The 19,850-nt window shown below is 49.3% G+C and overlaps 1 protein-coding gene across 2 annotated transcripts in view; it reads right to left on the reverse strand.

Moving 5' to 3' along the window:
• Vsig10 (V-set and immunoglobulin domain containing 10) overlaps window positions 1–19,850 on the reverse strand; it is a 31,053-nt gene that overhangs the window by 2,643 nt on the left and 8,560 nt on the right. For both annotated transcript variants that reach the window (XM_085681344.2, XM_048422804.3), the window contains exons 3-8: window positions 13,282–13,578; window positions 8,877–9,131; window positions 6,852–7,145; window positions 4,680–4,790; window positions 2,762–2,777; window positions 1,005–1,225 (exon numbers count right to left, since the gene is read on the reverse strand). In XM_085681344.2, the coding sequence (XP_085537470.2) occupies window positions 1,005–1,225; window positions 2,762–2,777; window positions 4,680–4,790; window positions 6,852–7,145; window positions 8,877–9,131; window positions 13,282–13,578 (1,194 nt within the window). The remainder of the gene's footprint in view (window positions 1–1,004; window positions 1,226–2,761; window positions 2,778–4,679; window positions 4,791–6,851; window positions 7,146–8,876; window positions 9,132–13,281; window positions 13,579–19,850) is intronic.

Raw genomic sequence — 19,850 nt, forward strand, 5'->3', positions numbered from 1 at the left:
AATTCAGAACCTAAACGTCCATACAGCGGCCCCCAATCAAACTACCCCTCCCAGCTCTTGTCTTCTTTCAAGGTCTTGAGATTTCTGTTTTTTTTTTTTCAAGGTCTCTTTAAACTCACAGAGATCCTCCTGCCTCTGACTCCCGAGTACTGGGACTAAAGGTGTGTGTCACCACCGCCTGCTGGTCTCAGGACTTTTAAATGTACCAACCAACATCAGAACTTGAGCACAGTTCTCCCTGGTCTTTCTCTCAGCACTAGAAAAATTTTACTTCCATTTTAACTCCTCCCCCACCCCGATTTTTATGCATTTAGCCTGCTGGTCTTAGCTAGCTGCCCACTCACAGATAATACAGGGCTTTCTTTCCTATTCAACAATCCCCATACTGTGTCTTCCCCCACGTACTTTGTTGGATGTTTCTTCTCTGTGCTGGTAGTTAATACGTGTTGATAATCTTACACTAAATGCTTGGGACCAGAAGTGATGTGGACTTCAGATTGTGGGTAATTTGCATGTACAAAATGAGAATCCATGGGGTGGGGGCCCAAGTCTAAACATGAACTCTAAGTTTATTTTATAGTTTCCTTAAATAGGTCATTTGTGGGTAATTGCAAAAAATTTTATCGTTTATTTAGTGGGGGTGGGTGGAAGTCAGAGGACAACTTTTGGGGGTGAATCCACTCTTTGTACCAGAGGCTGAACTCAGGTTGCCAAGACCTGGCAGCAAGAATGCTTACCCATTTAGCCATCTTGCCAGCCCCATTTCATACAACATTTAAAATAATCTCATGCATGAGACGAAGATCAACTACGTCGACACATCAGGCTGTGACATATTTTGTTTTGGGGATGGAATACTCAACCTAGCCTGGAGTTCCAGGTTCTAGACTAAACTTGAGCTAGCTCACTTCCTCAGGCTTTAAGAAATCGCCCCTACTCCTCAGAGACACCTCCTGGGAAGCTGATGTCACGGATCTGAGCATCTAGAAGGCAGGCGAGCTTACCATGCAGCTCCTGAAGTCCGTTCCCCATGTGGTCTAAGTTCCCATTGACCAGTGCAGTCACTCTGTGGATGTGTCCATGCTTGGATGTCTCTTTCGGCAACTCCTCTCTCTCATTTGTCTCCTGTTCTTCCTCCTCAATATCTTCCCTGCCCTCCTCCTCTTCCTCCTCGTCTTCCCCTTCGGAATCCACCAAAACCATGACGTCACCCATGTTCTGCCCCCTAATTTCCAAAGGAGAAAAAAATAATCAGGATGTCATCTATCCCAACTCAAGCCCCAGACACCACCAGACTCCTTGCAGTTCCTTTAAGACTATAAAAGTTCTTCACGCAGTCAGCATGGCTTGGTCATGAGAGTGAGGTTGTAACTTCAGGAAGAGATGTAGCCACAGATGGTGAAAGACTGTGGCCATGTCTTTTGTAAGGTATTTGTTTATATGCTGTCCCGGGCATTCAGCACTGTTTCTCAACACGGGGGGTATAGCAATGCTGCATTCTGAGCTGGGAGTGTAGCTCAGTGGCTGGAGTGCTTGCCTAGTATGTATGCATTGTGGGGTATGCCCACAGTTCCAGCACTTGGAAGGTGGGCACATGAGGATCCAAAGTTCAAAATCATCTTTGGTCACCATAGTGAATTTGAAGCCAGCCCAGGATACCTAGGAACCTTCTCTAAAGAAAAAGGAAAATAAAAACAAAGCTGGTTCTGTCCTAAAATGCCCTTATTTCTGTCTCACTCTTGAAGATCTCTCCTGATCATCTGGTTGGGTCTTCTACCCTCTACCTGCATCTGAGTTCTATGCCCAGCATCCTGGTGTGGAACTGCACTTGGCTCACCATGCCGCAGCCTGCCTCACCCACCTACACGTTTCTTGCAGAGGGAAGGTATGCTTTACCCACCCACGACAACCACCACTGCTCCCACAATTCACCCTCCTCACACCCTCTGTGAGATGGACACAGGGCACAAAGGCTCAGAGGATCAGGAATATTCCATACAGAAACTGGGAACAGCAACTGATATCTCCTGTGGAAAAGCCTGGAATGATAAATTTGCTGGGACACTGGCCCTCAACAACAGAGTGGCAATGGGAGTGGTTTCCCATGAAAGATGGTTCTAGAACAATAAGACTCCATTGTGAGGAATACGAAAAAAAAGGAGCTACTTTCTACATATCATAATGAAGAATTGTTTCCACTGCCCAGCATCAACCTGGGAAGTAAAATATGCAAATTCTGTTTGTTTACTTTTCCCTCACTGAATTTTCGTGTGAGGGTGGGGACTTCTGGGCATGTTGAAACTTGTCTTCTAACACATTCCATACGCTTAAGACTTGGTCTTGCTTTTGCTCTTTTTAGAAAATGAAATAAAGCAAATGCCTGGGTAACCTGGCTCATGGGTACACACGGTCTACATGTTTCATCATGCCCAACCCATAGGTTCCCACTGTAATGGAGCACAGGACTCTGGAATCCATCAGACCCAGGTCAGAGGTCAGACCCTACCATCTGCTTCCTGGATTCACCAGCAGATCCTGATCACTCCACTGGGTCTCTCCACCTTCTCATCAATAAAACAGACACATGTACACATCCACCTCAGGATGTCACCAGGATGGGGAGTTTCCCACAATGCCTAGGGAAGCCCAAGGTCAGGGACGTGGCTGGTCCTATCAGAGGAACTATTATTGTTCTTATGAAAGCAGCAGTGCTAAGAAATGATGGCAGTAGGCTTTGGATTAGAGCCCTAAGAACACTCACCTGAAAGTGCTCCCTGCTGAAGAGAGAAAAGAAACAAAATTAAGCATCATGTGCATTATTTAAGTCTCATCAGAGTTGTCAATCAAACTAGCAATGGCTGAGGAGATGACTCAATAGCATGAGGACCTGAGGTCAAATTCATATGCATGGTTGTATGTACCCAGAACCCCAACATTGGGTGGGGAGAGAAAGGTGGAGCCTAGGAGTTTGCTGGTCAGCCAGCCTAGCCATAGGGAAGAGAGCATCCAGTACATGGAGACCCTGTCCCAAGCCAGTAAGGCAGAGTGCTAGAGGAAGTTGTAAGCCTTGCGGCTCTGATGGAAAGGGATCCCGGCAGTCGGGAGCCAAGGAATACTAAGTGCTACAGCTCGAATGGCAGCCGGGGGCCAGGAAATACTGAGTGTTACAGCTAGGATGGGAGAGCCCTCTGGCAGTCGGGAGCCAGGGAATAGCACAGGTCACAGTAAGCAACAGCTTACACCTCTGTTCTAGGGAAAGGTTTCCCCAATGTAACAGCTCTGTTGAAATTGTTACAGTTCAGCTTGGGGCCTGGAAGTGTAACAACTCCACTCTAGGGGAAAGTTTCCCCGGTGAAAGTGTTACTGCCCCCTCAGCTGTCTCTGCTCCCACCAAAGGAGGTCTTCACCCAAACTTCATTGAAGAGATTTCTTGGGAGGGAAGAATTCAGGAGAGTGGTTGCCTCTGCCAGGGTGGAAGAAGGGCAGCAGCAAACCGAACAAGCACAGGGCTTATACAGGGCTTCTTAGGGGCAGAATTTTTCCAGGGAGAACATTTGCAGGGTGGGAACTGGTCGCATCAGGGAAGCTTGGTTTCAGGGCCAATCTGCGTTTTTAGCTTTTTGGCTCTAGTTTTGGGACCAGGGAATATTTCTTTCACTGGCTCTGATTCTAGGGCCAAAGTGTGTTTCTTTGGCACTGGTTTCAGGGTCATGGTGTATTTCTTTGGTTCTGGGTTCCGGACTAAAGAAAATCTTTGGCTGGCTCTGGTTTCAGAGCCAAGGTAGGCTTCTTTGGCTGGCCCTTTTACCCTACAGAAGTCACCCCAGGTTTAGCTCTGACTTCTACATAGACACACATGGGTGCTTACACCCACACCTTCCTTCCTTCCTTCCTTCCTTCCTTCCTTCCTTCCTTCCTTCCTTCCTTCCTTCCTTCCTTTATTTATTATGTATACAATATTCTGTCTGTATGCCTGCAGGCCAGAAGAGGGCACCAGACCCCATTACAGATGGTTGTGAGCCACCGTGTGGTTGCTGGGAATTGAACTCAGGACCTTTGGAAGAGCAGGCAATGCTCTTAACCTCTGAGCCATCTCTCCAGCCCCCACCCATATGGTTGCTGGGAATTGAACTCAGGACCTTTGGAAGAGCAGGCAATGCTCTTAACCTCTGAGCCATCTCTCCAGCCCCCACCCACACATTCCTGTGCATGCAATAGATACACAGAGAGAGAAAATAATAAATATATAATTAAAGATTTAAAAAAAAAATTAACACTGACAAAAGATGAACAATGAAGAAACATTCCGAATGCTTGGGGATGACACTCAGGGCCTCATTATTGCTCCAGTGAAGCATTAGAGGCTAGGGCAATAGGTGGAAGCTGGGCACAGAGTTTTCTTCCTACACACACCTTTTTAAATTATCACTTATTTTTATGAGCATGAGTGTTTGCCTGTGTATATGTCTGTGCACCACATACATGCCTGGTATCCAAGGAGACCAAAAGAGGGCACCGGATCCCCTGAAACTCAAGTATCAGACAACTGTGCGCTGCCATGTGGGTGCTGGTCCTCTGAAGAGCAGACAGTGCTCCTAACTGCTGAGCCATCTTTCCAGCCCACCCACAGTTTTTTCTGAAGTCTGAAAGAGAAGCAGGGGGACTCAAGGGGCTCTTACCTTTCCAGCAGAACACAGGACTGTAATACAGCATAAGCCCTGCGACAACGGCCAGTCCCAGCAGGAGGAAGCTCACCACCGTCGCCACGATGCCCCCGACATTCAGAGGTTCTGTGAAGAGATCACACCTTGAGCTCGTTCATTTGGTCATGCAAAACCTCCCCTCTTCTGCCCCAATCTGCTTCTTGGCCTGTCTTGGTTTCATGTCCTTGTGACCGCTCCAAAACCAGCCTTAAGCGGAGAGACTTTCGGAAATCAAGAAGCAGCAGCGTGAAAGAAAACTGCAAAGTTAAGGGCGCTGTGTGGGGCAGACGTCGGGAATGTCGCCAAGGCCACAGCAAGCGAGGGTGGGAGTTAGAGCCGTGGCGAGACAGGGTTTCTCTGTGTAGCCTGGTTAACCTAGAACTCACTCTGTAGACCAGGCTAGCCTCAGACTCACCAAGAACCACCTGCCTCTGCCTCCTGAGTGCTGGGATTAGAGGTGTGTGCCGCCACCGCCTGGCCAGGACAGAGAATTTAGGCACTGGCTACACTTAGAGAGAAATGTGGTATCTGGGTGTGGTGGGACAGACCCAAGACAGGAGGATCACAAGTTCAAGCCTAGGAAGTGCTAGGCTAGCCAGGGCTACACGAGACCCTGCCTCATATGAAGAACAAACAGGAGAACAGCGTTATACTGTGGTGCGTGTGAACAAAGGAAGCTGGGACAGTAGGAACTGGGTCAAACCCAGGCAAAGTGGAAGGGGCCAAAGCGAGGAAAGAAACTCGACCCAAACACACAGCATCTACAAAACTCAAATGTGTCAGGAGAATGTGAAAGTTTGGAAGAAATTATAGAAGCAAGTCAGGTATGGTGGCAGGCACCTGTAATTCCAAGCACTCTAGCAATGACGATATAAAATCAAAATATCAATCAACTCTGAACAACACTGAAGACGTTCTGTGGCTTGCAGTCTAAACATCCATCGCAAATTCATTCTCTTGGTACACTTGTCTTTTGTTTGTGTGCTCACATGTGCTTGCGCAGGCATGTCACAGCATGTGCATGAAAGGCAGAGGATAACGCGGAAGAGTCGGATCTCTCCTTTACCACGTGGGTCCCGGAGCACAAACTCAGACCTGGCAGTTCCTCCCTGAGCCATCTTACCAGCCCACAAACTAATTCCCTGGGTACAATGAGACATGTGTATCCATCTCATTAGCGGGTCAGTTTGCTCTCATGTTTAATGAATGGTGAAAGAGTATGTATATCCCAAAAAAGTTTTCCCAAAAACTGCTTTATGATTTATCATCAGGAAGTGTTTGATTTGTGTATTTTATATCTCTTCTTACCAAGGGCTCTGGAATCCTTTGGGCAAAAACTTGTTACTGAAATAACTATTTAAAAAGCTGGGTGGTGGTGGCGCACGTCTTTAATCCCAGCTCCACTCAGGAGGCAGAGGCAGGCGGTTCTCTGAGTTGGAGGCCAGCCTGGTCGACAGAGCGAGTTTCAGGACAGTCAAGGCTACAGAGAGAAACCCTGTCTTGAAAAAACAAAACAAAACAAAACAAAAAAAAACCACCACACCCCCCTCCAAGAAAAAAATTTAAACAGCAGCTCTGGCACAAAGGAACATCTCTTCCTTGCTCCCGCCTCCCCTCCGCTCTCCTTGTTTTTAAACAGGGTCCTGTAGCCCAGGCTGCCTCAAACTCTCTAGTTGCTGAGATGACCTTGAACCTCCACTTCCTGCCACCATACCCAGTTTACAGGGTGGAGATGGGACCCTGGGCTTTGGTGTCTTCATATATAAAAGTTGTTAATAATGACTTCTAGAACTTGCCCCGCCCCCACAGGGAGTTCCACGTACTTTATAAAGTAGAGGATAGAAGAGGACTATGAATTCACTTTCCTGGTACAATTCACTACACACATGGATGTGTGTGCACATATGCATGCAAAGTTAGATAAGCATGTTCTCGCACAATCTTCGGTGAGAGACAGGAGTAAACTGTTCTGGTTCTGTGTCCTAGGCATACGTCAGTGCTTCAGGGATTGGACACTAATTTTCTCAGCCATCTTGTCAAGCCATAGGCAAGTGGAGATGGCGTCTTCAGTTGGCCATGGCCTCCCCCCCTCAATGGGGCCAGGTGCTCTGAGGACCTTACGTTTTCAGGGCCACCCTCGGCACCTACCTTTCACACTCAGCCAGATGTCTACCGCCCTCACCCCCACGAGGTTCTCGGCCCGGCAGAAGTAGAAGCCCTCATCCAGGTCCTGGGAGCAGTTGTAGATGGTGAGGGAGGAGCCCTGGCCATGCTGGGTAATGTGATAGTGACCGCTGGGCTGGATGGCCACCTCTGGCTGTGTGAGGTTCCTCAGCCACTGGATCTTGGCAGGTGGGTTGGCGCCTGTCACTTGGCAGGTGAGCGTCACGTTGCCCCCCATGAGGCAAGTTTTCATAGGCTGAGAAGCAAGTGAGGGGCTCGCTGGGGGTCAGAAGAGGGTAAACAGAGGCAAATGTTTCAGGAGATTCAAGCCATGGCCTATCTTACCCACCGAAACAACCAAAGCTCCTCTTTCCCACATTTTGCCTGGTCCTCTGGATAAAGCCTGCCGCCTATCGGGTACTTACTGTGCACAAGGGGCTGTATGCAGATGAGCCCAACTCAGTCTCAAGATTATTCCCATTTGTAGAGAAGGAAACTGAGGCACAAACAAAGCCAAGAGACGTCTAATAGTTTAACGTTTAATAGTGGAAAGCGACCTTGGAGGGTTGGAGCCAGGGAGCACCACAACGTCACAACATGCAACAGAGCTCACGTGAAAGGTTTGGGGGTGTGGGGGGGGAGAAGCAGAGGCAGCCTCTGGGAAAGAGAAGCAAGAAGGGCTTGCCTTATTTTGTTTGTTTTATTTTGAGACAGGGTTTCCCAGTAGCTATGGAGCCTGTCCTGGAACTCACTCTGTAGACCAGGTTGTGCTTGAACTCAGAGATCCCCTTGGGCTGGGATGAAAGGCATGCACCACCCCCGCCCAGCAGGGCTTGCTTTCTGTAACGGGTGCAGCTCATGTGCAGGGAGTGCTCTATTTAGAGGCTGCAGCAGCTGGGGTCGCATCTTACCTGCTGCTGCTGAGCTGTCCTAGCAGGCCCCTGAGAGCAGGCCAGTGGAAATGCCCGAGGGCTAACATGGCTGCTCAGTCACACAAGATAAATGAGAGGTCACAGGGTGACCTGCTGTCCCGCTTTCCCTAGAACTCAGAAGACTGCTGGGTTGGGAGGTTTTCCAGGCAACACCAAATCAGCTCTGGAAGTACAGTGGGTGCTGGACACAGAATCCACAGCCTCACTCAGGCTAAGCAAGGGCTGTTCTACCTTTAGCCTTAGTTTCCTTTTAAGCTCTCAAGAGACAGGGTTTTGGGCTGGGTCGGGGGTGGGGGTGTCAGTGGAAGGGGCTCCTACTGTGTGGGAGAGCTGGGGCTTCATCTACTGGACAAAACCAAGAGAACAAAGGAGCCTGATGATTCTCCCCACTCCCCTTGAACGTGGGCTTCAGGAACGTTGCTAAGAGATAGAATGTTCCAGAAGACAGACCAAGCAACTCCCAAGGCTAGGTCCTACAAAGAAAGGGTCACTCCTGCCCAGCTTAACCCCTCTTCTATCACTGGCTCTCAGCAAAGTGGGTGGATACACTGAGACACATGCTGGAGCCCCACGGAGCGGGGGTGGTCCCATGTGGGAAGGAGACAGCTCACCATGCACGCAAAGTCGGCACCTGTGCAGTGTATCTCTCATCCTTTCAGCACCCCAACTTCTGAGTCTTCTGGCTGAGACCTCGCCCCATCACACTCTTGAGAAGAGAACTGCACCCTACCAGACATCCTCAGGCAACAAATGGTATTGTCTACGCCAAGTATGGGGGCCAGGATCCTCAGTTACATAATAAAGAGGATAAACAGGGGCACCCCATCCACCCTGTGCACTGTGCCGTGCCAAGAGACTAGAAAAGAGGGCACAGGCACACAGTTAGTTTCCGTGAGGAAGAACCTAAGTCAGGCATCTTTAAACTCCAATGGGAACAGCCACGAGGCACAAGGAGAGGTGGGGGAGGGGTCTGGGCACTCCAGCACTGAGCCTCTCACAGGACTTCCATCAAAGGACTCTTTGAGAAGAAAGGCAGGCAGGTGAACCCCAACCCCGGAACAAAGCGAGCCAGACTCACAGATCTGTACCACACAGCTGGCTTCCGACGCTGGTCCCACTATGTGGCTCCCAACGCATTTGAACTTCTTGCCCTCGGACAGCTGGGATGGGCTCAGCGGCTGCAGCTTTGAATCCCCCACGACCACCCCTCCCGGTTCTTCCGTCCACAGGAAGGTCGGGTCAGGGTAGCCCCCATCCCAATTACAGGTGAGTTCCAGGGTAGCCGATTCTGAAGACACCTCCGCTGAGCACTGAGGAGCTGACGGAGGGGGCCCTGCAAAGGAGCAGAGAAGAAGCGTGCTTCATTGGGTGCAGGGTGTGTGTGTGTGTGCGTGTGTGTGTGTGTGTGAGAGAGAGAGAGAGAGAGAATGGACTGACGGAGGGGGCCCTGCAAAGGAGCACAGGAGAAGCGTGCTTCATCTCAGAGTCAGAGGGCAAGGCAGCGGGTGCAGGGGTGTGTGTGTGTGTGTGTGTGTGTGTGTGTGAGAGAGAGAGAGAGAGAGAGAGAGAGAACACACTGACGGAGGGGGTCCTACAAAAGAGCAGAGAAGCATGCTTCATCTCAGATAGCAGGGCAGTGTGTGTGTGTGTGTGTGTGTGTGTGTGTATGTGTGCACGTGCGTGTTACAGAACCACGGTATCAGAGAGCCATCAAGGCCGGCTAGTCTACCTTCAAAGAGCACCTTCTGGGCTGAAGGTGTAGCCCAAATCGCACAATACATAGCACACTAGGGTTTGATCCTCAACACCCACAAAACAGTCATGGTGGTACTCATCTGTAATACTAACACTTGGGAGACACACACAGGTATACATGCAAGCAAAACACCAATAAAAAAAATTAAAAACAAACAAAAATTTTGGATTTTTTAACTTCTTTTTATGTGCATTAATTTTTTGCCATGAGTTTTGGGTTCCCTGGAACTGGAGTTACAGACAGTTGTGAGCTGCCATGTGGTTGCTGGGAAATGAAACTAGGTCCTCTGGAAGAATAGTCAGTGCTCCTAACAGCTGAGCCATCTCTGCAGCCCAGAACTTTGGATCTTCTATGAGTAGGTGTAAATAGAGCACCCACCTATAGGAAAAATTACTGGGAACAAACACAGCGATGCTCAGAGCAACCGTCCCTGTGTGAAGCCGTGTTGTAAACACACACATTTAGAGATTTATGTTACTTAGTGTGTGTCAGCATGCTCCTCAGAAATCCTCCTGCCTCCTCTGCCTTCCTCAGAACTGAGTTTACAGGCATGTGTGGGGTGCCGGGTTTGTTATGTCTGGTGCTGGCACCCAAACTCTGACCCTCATGATGGAGCAAGCACGCTTGGTCACCAAGCCTTCATCACTGCAGCCTGAAAGACACGCAGTTTCTACATTACTAATAACCACTTATGAGAAAGCACAGAGTCAGTGGGGTGTAACGAGATACACTTTGGATTCTTGCTGTTGGTAACAAGAGTGGGCTGGGACAGCTACAGGGTTTACAGAAAGAAAGATGGAGAGATGGAACAGCGGAGAAATAAGTTGTGGTATTTTCATACAACGGATCACAATTCAAGCATGAAAAGTGAGTTCAAGACCAGCTTGGCCTGTGAGCAAGAATGAAGCACTGATGCATGCATAATGCAGTGTAGATGAACACACTACATGAAGGGACAGAAACCAGACAGAAGGTTACGCTATGAAGATCTACTCGTAAAAATATAGGGATGGAGAGAATGCCTTGGTGTTTATTAGCACCAGTTTCTCTGGAGGATCCAGGTTCAATTCCCAGCACCCACATGGCAGCTCACAGCTGTTTGTAACGCCAGTTCCAGGAGATCCAACACCCTCACGTAGACATACATACACAAACAAAACATCAAAGCATATGAAAAAATAAATTTAAAAAAGACAAGACTATTCAGAATTTGAACTGGCAAGAGACTCAATGACTAGCCTGCCATGCCTGACACCCAGAATCAGATTTCTGGGACCCACATAGTGGAAGGAAAGAAACTGACTCCTGCAGATTACTCTCTAAGCCTGACATGTGTGTGGTAGCATGTGCACACACATAAACACATATTAACATATAATGAGCCAGTCCTGGTAGTGCACATACTTGATCCTAGCATTTAATAGGCAGAAACAAGTGTATCTCTGTGAATTCAAGACCAGCCTGGTCCTTCTAACAAGTTCCAGGCCAACTAGGGCTAAATAGAGAGACTCTGTCTTAAAAGAAAAAAAAAAGTAATAAATAAATAAGTACACTTTTTAAACATTCCAAACACCTGTATTAGTGTGGGAGACAAAGATTAATTTGTTCAATCCTATCGTTTAGGAATTAACTAGGACCAAAGGCATCTGAGATAAAGATGAAGGGAACAACATGGCTGGAGAAATGACTCAGTGGTTAAGAGCACTGCCTGCTCTTGAAGAAGTCCAGGGTTCGATTCCTGGTGCCCACATGACAGTTTACAATTTACTCCGATTTCAGGGGATCTAGCACCCTTTTCTGGCCTTCCTGGGCACCAGACAGGCACACAGTACAAATACGAAAATGCAGGCAAGCTAAGCCAAAAAGGAAAGGACAGTCAGTAGATGGAAGGGCTGGCGAGATGGCCCAGTAGGTGAAGGTGCTTGTGGCTAAGCCTGAGGAAGTAATCCCTGGAATCCAAGTGGGTACAAGAAGGGTACATGATGTGGGAGGTCCTTCTGTATATGTTTGCTTTTATTGGTTAATGAATAAAGAAGCTGCTTTGGCCTGTGATAGGGCAGAGTAGAGCTACGTGAGAAAACTAAACTGAATGGGGGAGAAAGAAACAGAGTCAGTGAGACACCATGGAGCCGCTGGAGGAGACAGACGTACATGCCCCAGAACTTTACTGGTAAACCACAATCCTCGTGGTAAAATATAAAACAGCTAGCTAGCAATATGCTTAAGTGATTGGCCAAGCAGTGTTTTAATTAATACAGTTTTATGTAATTATTTCAGGTCTGAGCAGCCAGGAACAAACGAGAAGCCTCCTCCTACAGGAGCAGAATCTTTCAAGTCGTCCTTGGACTTCCACATGGCATGCATGTGCTATCACAGATGCACACACGTATGAAAATAGATAAATCCAGGGATCAGAGTAGTCAGGACTGAGAAGTAGAGGAGGAACAGCTGACCGATGAGGCTCAGGCCTCCTAGGGACGAGACCTTAGTGAGAGAGGTTTAGCGTCATTGTGGGTGTGCCCTCAAAGGGGAGTGTGGGACCCTAGCCGCCTTTCTTCCACCAAGCCGTGAAGTGAATGAGCCCCTTTGCAATGTGCTTCCTTCGTGACATGCCGTACATGGCCAATCAGTCACAGGCTGGAACCCCTTACAGCCGTGAGGCAAAAGAAACCTTTTTTCTTCCTAAGCTTATTGTGTTGGGCTATTTATGTTAGTTCCAAAAAGCTGACTAACACAGAACCCACCAAAGGTGATAACTCCACAGCACATACTCAAGCCAATGAGTTGTGCTCTTTTGTGTGATGACTGCACATGTATGCATGCACATGTGTGCGTGTACATGTGTACAGGTGCATGTGAAGACCAGAGGTCAACCTTAGATGTTGTTCCTTACATAACCACCTTATTTTTTGAGGTGCGATCTTTCTCTGGCCTGGAGCTTGCCCAACAGGCTGGGCTGGCTGCCTAGCGGGCCCCAGGGGTCCTCAATCTCTGCATCCTCAGAACTGGGACTGCAGGCACAGACTGCCATGTCCTGCCTTTTTTATGTGGGTGCTGGGGATTCAACTCCATTTCTCATGCTCGTGTGGCAGACGCTTCACCAACAGTTGTATTCCCAGCAATCTTTTTCGAGACAGCCACTTTGTTGCAAAGACTCATGATAGTCCTCCTGTCTCAGCTTTCCGAGTGCTAGGACGGCAGGGATGAGCCATCATGAGCAGCATTCATGTATTTTGAAACATTACTTTTCCCACTATTAAAAAAAGCTCTATATTAGTTTCCTTCTGTGGCTTAGAGGACTCTGCTACACCCCAGACAAGAACAAGCTCTTAGAAGCTGCAGAGACGGCTCAGCGGTTAAGACAACTACATGGTGATTCACAATCATCTGTAACGAGATCTAGTGTCCTCTTCTGACCTGCAGCATACATGCAGGCAGAATACTGTATACATAATAACAAATAAAATTTAAAACAAAAACAAGCTCCCAGAAGCAATGGGCCTCACCTGACAACCCAGGTACATGCATGCATGTTGAAACATGCAATGAAGCATGCTAGGATCTGAGCATGGACATACACTAGAGCGCTATACAGCCCCCAAAGAAATGAGACTCTAAAATGCACTACAAGCCACAGTGTGGAGGAAACTGCAAGGCAGGAAGGAACAGTATTAAAGCTCAGAGAAGATACAGACATGGTAGACGGAGGGACGTGCCGCTTACGCACAGTAGACCAGGAGCTCGGTGGTCACCTTTCGCTGTCTGCCGCTGAGCGCGTTGGTGGCCGAGCAGGTATAGTTGCCTTGGAGGTTCTGGGACATCTGCAGCAGCGTGAAGCTGTTGGCCGTCAGGTTCCTTCCGAAGACCTCCGAGATGTGGGCCTGGAAGCACCACTCCACCTCGGGTGGAGGTCGGGAGGCGCTGCGGCAGCTGAAGTCCACCTGGGAGCCCTTGGCTGCATACAAGGTGCCATTGGGGAGGGCACCCGTGGCTGAGATGTTCACCACAATCTGATCGGGGCCGCCTGGGAATGATGGGGAGGACGGGTATAAATCAACACTGTGGGGTTTGAGGTCAACAGCTCTAAAGGAACCGGAGAGCAAGGACAGTCTACCGGCACTCACTATGTGACGAGGCTGTGCTAAGTGTCCTCAGACACACACACACCCCACTCGTTTGCTCTTGGACTGTAGTATGACGTAGACTGTGGATCGGGAAGAATTCTTAAAAGACCTGACACTTGTTTTGCGGTTTTTATGTTTGCTTTTATGACATGTAGCCCAGGCTGGCCTCAAATTATGTAGCTGGGGATGACCCTGAGCTTCTGATTCCTGTCTTCACCTCCCAAGTGCTGTGGTCACAAACGTGTGATACTGTGCCTGGTTTATGTGGTGCTGGGCATCAAACCCAGGTTTCACGATGCTAAGCAAACACTAGCAACTGAGCAACATCCCCAGCCCTACCTCGAAGAACTTCCAATCCTCCTGCTTCCACTTCCCAAATGTTGGCGTAGAAACACTGCAAGCGGCTGGGACGTCCCAGAGGGTAGTAAGTGCTTGCCGCTCTTACGGAGGTACCAAGTTACAGTCCCAGGACCCGTGACCAGCGGCTCACCATTTCCCCCAACCCAGGTCCAGAGAATTCAGTCTCCTCCGAACCCCTGTGCGTGCGCATGCGCGCGCACATGCGCACAAAATAAATCTCGTCATCAATACAGACCTTTGATCCCACCAATCAGAAGGCAGATACAACCTGTGGGTTCCAGGCCAGCCAAGTCTACACAGAGAATTCCAAGACAGCCAGTGCTACATAATGAGATCCTGTCTCCAGAAAACAAAAATAAAAGAGAGCGTAGAGACAACGCTCAGTTCAACAGTGAAGCCTACCAACTTCTCTCCCGGAGGACCTGAGCTGGGGTCCCAGACACCCACATGGTCGCTCATTAACGGTCTTTAACACAAGTTCCAGGAGATCTGGTGCCCTCCACAGGCAAAATTAAATTCATAACACTGAATTTTAAAAAAACAACAACAACAAAAACTTCCTGCCAAGGGACTAGCGGTTATGAGCACTTGCAGCAAACAACATCAACAAAAAACACGTTGGGCCCACAGCAGCTCAACTTCTTTCCTACTGAGGTCCTGACCCGAAAGGACCTAAACCCAGCCATCAGGGTGGTTTCCACCATGCCCCAAACCCGTCACCACGGCTCGCCAGGTCTCTCAGTCTAGTACAAGGGGTGGTTTAGGGAGCACTGGCTTTCCTCAGAGAACCTGGAATTCTATGTGTGGGTAGACCAGAGCCCACGGAAAGCTCTGGCTCTGTCTTCTCAATCGCCCTGGCCCTGGAGAGCGGCTGCTTTCTCTCTAACCACTGGATGTGGAGAGCTCCTGGGAGTTGCCCTAGAGTATCCGCGAACCTGAGGCTGGTCTTGTCAACACCCCAATCCTCCAGCTCCCCACGCCCCAACACACAAACACACCAGGCTGACAGGAAACGATTGCTTTGGGCCTGACTAAACTCCAACTGTGTAGCTTCAGGCAACTTTCTCATCCTTGTTCGGCCTCAGTTTCCCCCTCTGTGAAATGAGGGTGATGACAGTATTCCCCCATGCAGGGCCAGAGTTTATATAATGGAACACCCAGCACGGTTTGTAGAGTGGACCTATCTTAGTTCACTTTAACTTCTGAACTTCTCATTTATTCTCTTCAGGACTGGGTATCAAACAGGGCTTTGCACATGCTGCCCACAAACACCTCACCCCGACTTGAACTGTCTTGACCCCAAAAATGCCCTGCAAGGTGGTACCCAGTGCATCCAGGATGCCAAGCTCCCTTTGGTAAAAAAAAAAAAAAGAGCACAGCTCCCTGCTGGGGAAGCAGTGCAGAGATGCACTGTGTGCTTAGTGGGTACAAGGTTCTGGGTTCAATGGCTAAGCACCATAAATGTGATGGGGCGGGAAGGAGGACAAGGGAGGAAGGGGGGAGAGGAAGGAGGAGGGGGAAGACAAGCATAGACGGAGGGAAACCTTTCATCCCAGTCCTTAGGAGGCAAAAGTAAGTGGATCTCTGTCAATTCAGGGTCAGCCTAGTCTACATAGAAGAGTTATAGGCCTGGCAGGGCTACATAAGGAGACCCTGCTCAAAACCAAACAAACAAAAATTATTAAAAAGAAAGGGGGGGGGGCTGAAGAGATGGCTCAGCGCTTAAGAGCATTGCCTGCTCTTCCAAAGGTCCTGAGTTCAATTCCCGGCAACCACACGGTGGTTCACAACCATCTGTAATGAGGTCTGGTGCCCTCTTCTGCCCTCCAGGCATACAAGCAGACAGAATATTGCATACATAATAAATAAATAAATATTTAAAAAAAAAAGAAAGGGGAAGAAAAGAAGCATAAATTAGTTCGCCAATTAAAAGACATTAATGGGCACACCCAGTGGCTGCTCACGGGCCTCTCCTCAGAGAGCTCTCTTTTAGGAAACAGCCCAGGCAGGCTGAAGCTTCAGCAAAGGAATTCATTCGTCTCCAGCTGTGAAGTTTAGTTCAGAAATAGTCAGCGGGAAACAGAAACTCCTCTGTGGGATGCACAGATTTTCCTATGCAGCCCTCCAGTGGAAAGCACCACCTTTCCCTAGGGCCTCACTAAGTAGCCCAGGCTAGCCTCGGCCTTGAGCTCCTCCTGCCTCTGCCTCCCAAGGCTGGGATTACAAGTGTGTTTTCTTCTACACCTGGATCAGGACAACATCCTGTCAGGTGGCTCCTCGGGAACCATACTGCCTACCCCTCAAGGATCTGGGGAGACTTAGGTGGTGGCCTGGGAGGTGCTGAATGCTCCATTCGCTAGCGCTGGCTAGTCCGTCAGGTATGCGGCCCAACAGGTTCTAGGGCGTGTCTTCCCCTGGCATCCCTCCATCTAAACAGGGTTCAGCTGGAGTACGGGGGTACACTGGTGATCAACACCAGGGACTGGCAATGTCACACCTCTGGTCTCCCAGGTCCTGGTGGCCTGGCCTGGACACAGTGCATCCCAAGAAAGTAGCTGGGAAGGACTTTTGAACAGGATAACGAACAAGACGTAGAATTTGCTGCCAAGAATCACTGGACAGGAGTCAGGCGGGAGGATCATACAGGGCGGGAGATGGCTCAGCACACAAAGGCACTAGCCGTGCAGACCTGAATTCTGGAGTCCGATTCCCAGACTCCCTGTACGAGGCGGGTGTGGTGATGCGAGCCTCCTAGTGTTCCTGTGCTGAGATGGGAGGCAGAAGCCAGAGAAACTCTGGGAAGCGAGAGTCGAACAGTGCAGCTGGACACCTGAGCGACCCTGACCAGCACAGGGAAGTGGAGAACGGAGTCCCGAGCTGTCTTCTGACCCCTGACAGGTACAGACCCACTCCGCCATGCACAGATAAATAAATCAACATTTAAAAAGTGCAAGCAAGAAAAGATGCTTGCTGTCAAGCCTTCCAACCTGAGTTTGATATCCAGACCCACAGAGTGGAAGGAGGGAACCGGCCCCAAGTTGTCCTCTGACCTCCACACAAACACCCCGGCACATGTGCGCTCACACACATACACACACATTAAATTAAAAATGTAAAAAGCAGAGCCAGGCAGTGGTGGTGCACATTTTTACTCCCAGCACTCAGGAGGCAGAGACAGGTTGATCCCTTTGAGTTTGAGGTCAGCCTGGTCTACAGCGAGTTCCAGGACAGCGAGAGCTACAGAGAAACCCTGTCTTGAAATCTGCCCCCCCAAAAAAGAAGTAAAATATATTTTAAAAATATTAAAAGAAAAACCAGCTCTGGAGAGATAGCTCAAGCATTAGAGGCAGCAGCTGCTCTTGCAGAGGACCTGGGTATTGTTCTCAGCACCCAAGCCAGATGGCTCACAGCTGCCTGAAAGGACCAGCTCTCTGACTCTGAAGCCTTCTTCTGGTCTCCACAGACATCCTCTTTTTTTCTTTATGGCATACACACACATACATAATCTCTTGTTTTTTGACGCAGGGTCTCACCTGGTGAGGCTAGGCAAGCAGTTCACCACTGAGCCACACCCCAACCTTACACCATGCTTTTGTTGTTGTTGCTTGTGTTGGTTTTCTCAGGTAGCCCAGGCTGGCCCCAAACTAGCATCCTAGCCAAGGATGACCTTGAACTTTTGATTTTGATCCCCCTACTAAAACTATGGACCTGTGACACCACATTCAAGTTCCTTAAATACTACTTTCACTGATGTGCCAGCCAGCCAGCGTGCATCCCAGACCCCATGGAATGAATCCTAAATCTGAAGCTCAATCTCTCCCTATGGCTTCTTCTAAGCACCCATGTGTGCTTCAAACCCAGGTGTGGTAGTAGTCTGAATGTAAGTGGCCCCCATAAGATCATTGAGAATGGCACTATTAGGAGATGTGGCCTTGTTGGAGTAGTGTGGGCTTGTTAGGGAAGTGTCACTGTGGGAGCCAGCTTTGAGGTCTCCCATGCTCAAGATACATTCAATGTCTCCATTCACTTCCTGTTGCCTGTGGATCCAGAGGCAGAACTCTCAGCATCTCAGGCACCACACCTGCCTGCCTGCCTGCCTGCCTGCCTGCCTGCATGCGAGCTGCCCTGTCCCATTGTGATGATAATGAACTAAACCTTTGAACTGTAAATCATCCAATTAAATGGTGACTTCTAAGAGTTGTCATGGTGTCTCCTCACAGCAATAGAAACCCTAAGACACCCAAGTTAATCAAACATTGAACATGATGGGGCCAATGATTTCCCCTCCACAGACCCACTACTCCCTCTCGGCACTCGTCAACGAGCAGGACTCTATTAACAGACACTCAGTTCAGGGAGCATGGACCGTCCCTGAGGCATCTTTTGCCGGAAGTTCACTGAGACTGCAAGATAAGATATACAGGATGCTAGGACTATGACCCAGCCCCCAGCCCCAGCTGACTGCCAAGGGGGATTGGCAGTTGATACAAGCCTGTCTCCTCATTGTCCTCCTGCCAATCAGTTCCAATGACCCATTGCAAATGCTCGCTCGGCTTGAGAAACTAGACCCAGAGTGAGCCTCGCCCAGTGTACCCTGAAATCTGACTTGGGTTTTTCATGGGCTGGTCTTCGGCCTCCTCACTCAGTTCCAGGACTCAGCTTCCCAAATGTTGGCACTGAAAAAATACTGTGCAAAAAGCACCAAGGCTGCAGGACTAGTTGAAATCTGAGCCACCTTCACCACCCCTCCAACCTCACAGAGAGCAAGCACTCAGCTGGCCCACCCATCCCACGTCCATGTGGAGGCAGAAGCGAATGGGGACATTAAGTCAACAGCTTCAACAGCCCTGGAATATGTGCCAGAGGACTTCTGGACCCTTCGGACCAGAGTAACAAGAGGGCTAAGATGACCATGGCCCCATTCTTCATCTGACCTATTTACTTCAATATTTGTTTGCTTTTATTTTACGTGTATGGTGGTTTTTCTGCATGTGTGTAGGTGTACCTTATGCATGTCTAATACAGTTATCAGGTCACCTGGAACCGGAGTTACAAACGGTACTTGGCCACCACGCAGGTGCTGGGAACCAAACCCAAGTCCCCTCCGAGAGCAACCAATGCTCTAAGTGGCTGGTTTATGTCTCCGGCCCCATTCATTTCTATTTTTCAAAGGCGGGGCTAGCTATGAACTCCCTAGCCAAGGAAACCCTTGAATGTCTAACCCGACCTTCTCCCTCCCTGAGTGCAGGGATCACCACACCTAGCTCTTCTGTGGTTTGGGGGATGAACCCAGGGCTTCACGTATGTGAGATAAGAACTCCACACACTGAGCCATGCGCCCAGTCTTAGCCTCACCCTTAGCAGGACAAGGCACTACATACTCTTTGGGTGGGAGTGATGGGTGACATCCTCCTGTGGTGCCCACACCAGGTGGGCTAAATCCTTCCCACCATGGCCTACAGAAAACTGACTCCCACTGGGGCACAGGGGACATCGGTGGCAGAAGCCTCCCAACCTAGACACAGCTGGACAGAGGCACACACGCCTCCACGGCAAGTCCTGGATACCAAGGTCACCTATAGATAAGAACCTGTGTAGCCTGGGACAGCTCGGGATTTTTCCTCCCTGGTTCCAAGGCCATGTTAGAATATTTGCAAACATTTCTCCTTGAGATGGCAAGCACACACAAACACACGTAGGCACACAAACGTGACCAAGTTACCAACCATTTGAGTGAAATGATAAAGAAAACTCAGTGCCCGACACTCACCAAATAACATTCAAACACCCAGATGGGAACTGTGACCCAAGC

Source organism: Myodes glareolus, chromosome 2, assembly GCF_982192425.1.
Source record: "Myodes glareolus chromosome 2, mMyoGla1.1, whole genome shotgun sequence".
Taxonomy (NCBI): domain Eukaryota; kingdom Metazoa; phylum Chordata; class Mammalia; order Rodentia; family Cricetidae; genus Myodes; species Myodes glareolus.